At 46.5% G+C, this 3,744-nt stretch overlaps 1 protein-coding gene across 1 annotated transcript in view; it reads right to left on the bottom strand.

The window, feature by feature from the left end:
• Positions 1-269: 269 nt before the first annotated feature.
• The window catches only part of LOC119321557 (alpha-1,3-arabinosyltransferase XAT3-like), a 4,840-nt gene continuing 1,365 nt past the window's right edge, over positions 270-3,744 (bottom strand). Inside the window, exons 2-5 of the mRNA XM_037595187.1 lie at positions 3,438-3,527; positions 3,257-3,334; positions 1,819-1,884; positions 270-1,514 (exon numbers count right to left, since the gene is read on the bottom strand). Of these exons, the coding sequence (XP_037451084.1) occupies positions 334-1,514; positions 1,819-1,884; positions 3,257-3,334; positions 3,438-3,527 (1,415 nt within the window). The 3' untranslated portion in view covers positions 270-333. The remainder of the gene's footprint in view (positions 1,515-1,818; positions 1,885-3,256; positions 3,335-3,437; positions 3,528-3,744) is intronic.

Genomic DNA, 3,744 nt, shown 5'->3' with positions numbered 1-3,744 from the left:
ATTCAAGACAGACGGAGGTAGTAGAAACAAAGCAGCCAAGACAAAAATCGCATGCGCTTAATCTCGGACGTAACGGACTGGTAGATTTTCCGTTGAGGAAGGTTGCACATAGCATGTCGAACCTTGGCGGCGTGTGGATGGAGAGGGGGTCAGTGAAGACGGCGTGGTCGCTCAGGTATACGTCCTGAAGTGTCATCTCCGGCGTACTCACATCACGATGTACAATGAATGCATTTGTGAGGGCCAGAGCCATTGCTGAGCCAGTGTGAGGTATGGAATCGACGTGTTATTACATTTTTGAAAAGAAAATCAAAAACCTCGAACGTAATATACTTATGATGTGATGGTAACGGAGCGGTAGATGTGTTGCAGGACCCCTGTGAAGCGGTGGATGTCGAGGGTGACGTTCTGCCCGTTGAGGAAGGTCTCCCACAACATGTTGAATCCCTGCTTGTGCAGGGAGACGGGATCCGTGAACACGGTGTGGTTCCTCGGGTACACGTCCTTGAGCGTCGTCTCCTCCGCGGTCACCTCGTACTCGACGTAGCGAAGCCCCATGGGAGCCACCGGCTCGCCGTAGGAGGTCCAGGCCGGCCACTTCATCTCGCCCCAAGGGACGATCTGCACCACCGTGCCGTTGCGCGGGAGGAACACCATGTTGCTCAGCCCCGCGCCGTGCACGCCCACCAGCACGTCGCACGAGTTCACCGTCCCCGCGAACTTGCCCAGGTCGCGCACAACCTCCGGCCCCGCGGCTACCACCTCGAAGCCAACCTCAGTGGCAGCTGCTATAACTTCCGCCTCGTTCGTCAGCGCCCTCGAGTTCCTCCGCAGCACCATGACGAGACGAGGCCTTCCACTCTTTATGGGGGTCACCCACTCACGCTTCAGAGAGTAAGCCGACCGGAGCAGGCCGCGAAAACCCATCGTCGTGTAGCCCTTGCCGGAGAGAGCCGAGTCAATCCCTAGCTCCTTATGGCTCTCCGTTCCGACATGCACCGACGGGAAGCAGCGCACCTCGTTGTCGGCGTCGAAGTCGATGATGGGGTAGATGGAGAGCATGGAGAGGGCGTGGCGGTACTTGGCGATCCATTTGCGGTCGTAGTTTGTGGCCACGAGCCGGACGCGGCCGTCGTACTCCCGCGCCGTGTTGTAGAGAGGCATGATGATGTCGGTGATGGCGTGGAAGATGTTGACGCCGTACCCACCGGTGGAGAAGACCACCGCTGGGACGTCGTAGGTCACCGTGCACCGCGGCGCACCCGGTCCCGGTGGGGCTCTCCAGCGGATGGTCACCTCACGGACCAGCTGCATCGTCGGTGTCTCCCATTTGCGCGGGTACGGGCGGATCGTGATCGTCCCATTGTCTGGCCGGTTGTCGTCGGACGCTGAGACGACGTAGACAGTGGCGGTTTTGCCGTGCAGACGGACGTCACCTTGCATGGCACACATGTTGGTGCGATAGCTGCTGAAGTTGCAACTTAACTTGCTCCTTGGTGCGGCTACATCAGCATCTGCATGCACACAATAGTTATAACGTAATTGGTTAAAAACTTCTCTTTTACATACATTTTTCTGTAACTCTTGGAGGAATTAAATTTGCCACTGAATTCTACCATTATCGGATATCCTCCTTTCGGATGAAAAAACCATGTTACAACCAACGAAAAGCCTGATATCATTAGTTTGGTTTGCTACCAAATTTCTAGTATCGCCAGCAAATTAAGTGTACTCTTTGCCTGTTAGCCGAGTGGCCCGAAAATATTATGAATTCAAATAATGGTTCAATATATATTCAGTATACTACTTTGTATCTACCTGATTTTATCAAAGAACCATCCATTCCCATCTTCGTGGCGAGGAACCCCTTCCCATTTTTGAGATCTGCAATAGATAACAAGGATCATCAATACCAGCTTTCCCAAAGCCTGGATCTATTTCATTTCATTGTAATACCATACCACAAAACATAAATCGTAATGTAAGGGTTTACCACTGAATGGTAGCACTCCCTCCACTCCAAATTAATAGAAGTTCAAGCTTTGTGCTAACTAAAATTTCCTATTATTTGGCCAAGTCTGCAGATCAATGTTCTAATATCTGTATCATCAAATACATATAGTACACAAACACATTTTATGATGGAAACTAATCTTGGCGTTGTAAATGTTGTATACTAGTAGTATATATTTTCATCGCAAAATGCCAACGGCGGTCGGCTTCCATGGAGGTGGGTATTTTGGAAAAATCAAAAAATTATTTTAAAGTTTCAAAAAATCATGAAAAAAAGCATACATGTTAACATGGATGTATTCTACATGTGTGTAAATTTTGAAGATGAAATACATTATGATGAGAGCTACACAAAAAAGACAAATCGCGGTTTTCAAACCGGCGAACAGTACAAACACTGTTCACTATTAGAAATGCACGATTTTCTCTTTTTTGTGTAGCTCTCACCGTAATGTATTTCGTTGTGAGATTTTATAGACATGTAGAATACATCCATATGAATGTGTAGAATTTTTTTTCAGAAAATTTTGAAACTCCGAAATGTAATTATTGAATATATTTTTAAAGTATCCACCTCCATGGAGGTCGCCCGCCAAAAGCCCTCACTTTTTTCATATGCTATACACAGTGGTGGAGCTTGAACAAGATATTTGATGAGCAAAGCAGCATGCTTAAACTTGAGTAATCTTTAAAATTTAAGCCTAAGTAACAATTCAACCTATTCTAGAGAAATTTTCTAGGGTAGGGGGCATGGCTCAGTTTGCTAGCTACACTGCCCATAGTGGGAGTAATTTCCGTAATAACATAGGGTTCAACTCATCAAATTTACTTATGTGACAATAATTTAATGGGGAGACAGATGCTTTGAGTAACATGGCTAGTTACTCATACTATGAGTAACATCACACATACAAAGACAAGATGAGTCTACAACCTAATAAATGAAGTGTTGCATGACACTACACATATGTTACTCCTCACTATAGAGGTAGTAAAATAAGATACTAACATATGCATGTTACTAGTCTAAGTTACTCTGCCTAGTCTTAATTACTAGAAAAGCTCCGCAGCTGACTATATATATTAAGGTTGTACTAAATCAGCGACGATTACCATGGATTAGAGAGAGTAGCACATAGTAAATCCAGAAGTTGGAATCATTTGGACAGAAAACACATGCGTGCACTGCACATTAGTCCTCAGATCTGTTGTGCGGAGAAGAGAAAGGTAATTAATTAGTTACCTCTGTTTGCATCGACGACCTTGTCGGGCGTCTCGTCGCCCGACGCCGGAGAAGAAGGGGGTGCTTCGACGACCGGATCTGAATTCATCGACCACAGGGCAAATACTGTTGTTGTTAGTGCCAAATCGAGGATTTAATTAGAGACATGGCTGAGGTTAAACAAGTGAGTTTTGTGGCATACCATGTGCAGCTTTTGACTTGGCTACCAGTTGTTGCCGCGGCTGCCATATCGCACCCTCTACACCAGCTTCGCCAATGCTGGTCTCTGCAACTGCAAAACAACAATGGAACGCAAGTCATGTCCACCTCTAGCTTTATACGCATTGTGATCGCAAATACTCCTATATGGTATGGGAGCGGCTATTTATCAGTTAGTTGAACAAAAAACAATTGTGTCAGTCAAATTGTTAGGCGGTTGGATCGCCATCCAAAGGCCAGTATCGCGCCATACTGTTCATCTTAAACCTCTCTTTCTTCTCCCTCCCGAG

This window comes from Triticum dicoccoides, chromosome 6B, assembly GCF_002162155.2.
Source record: "Triticum dicoccoides isolate Atlit2015 ecotype Zavitan chromosome 6B, WEW_v2.0, whole genome shotgun sequence".
NCBI classification, from domain to species: Eukaryota; Viridiplantae; Streptophyta; class Magnoliopsida; order Poales; family Poaceae; genus Triticum; species Triticum dicoccoides.
This window is presented reverse-complemented; position numbering and strand designations above follow the sequence as displayed.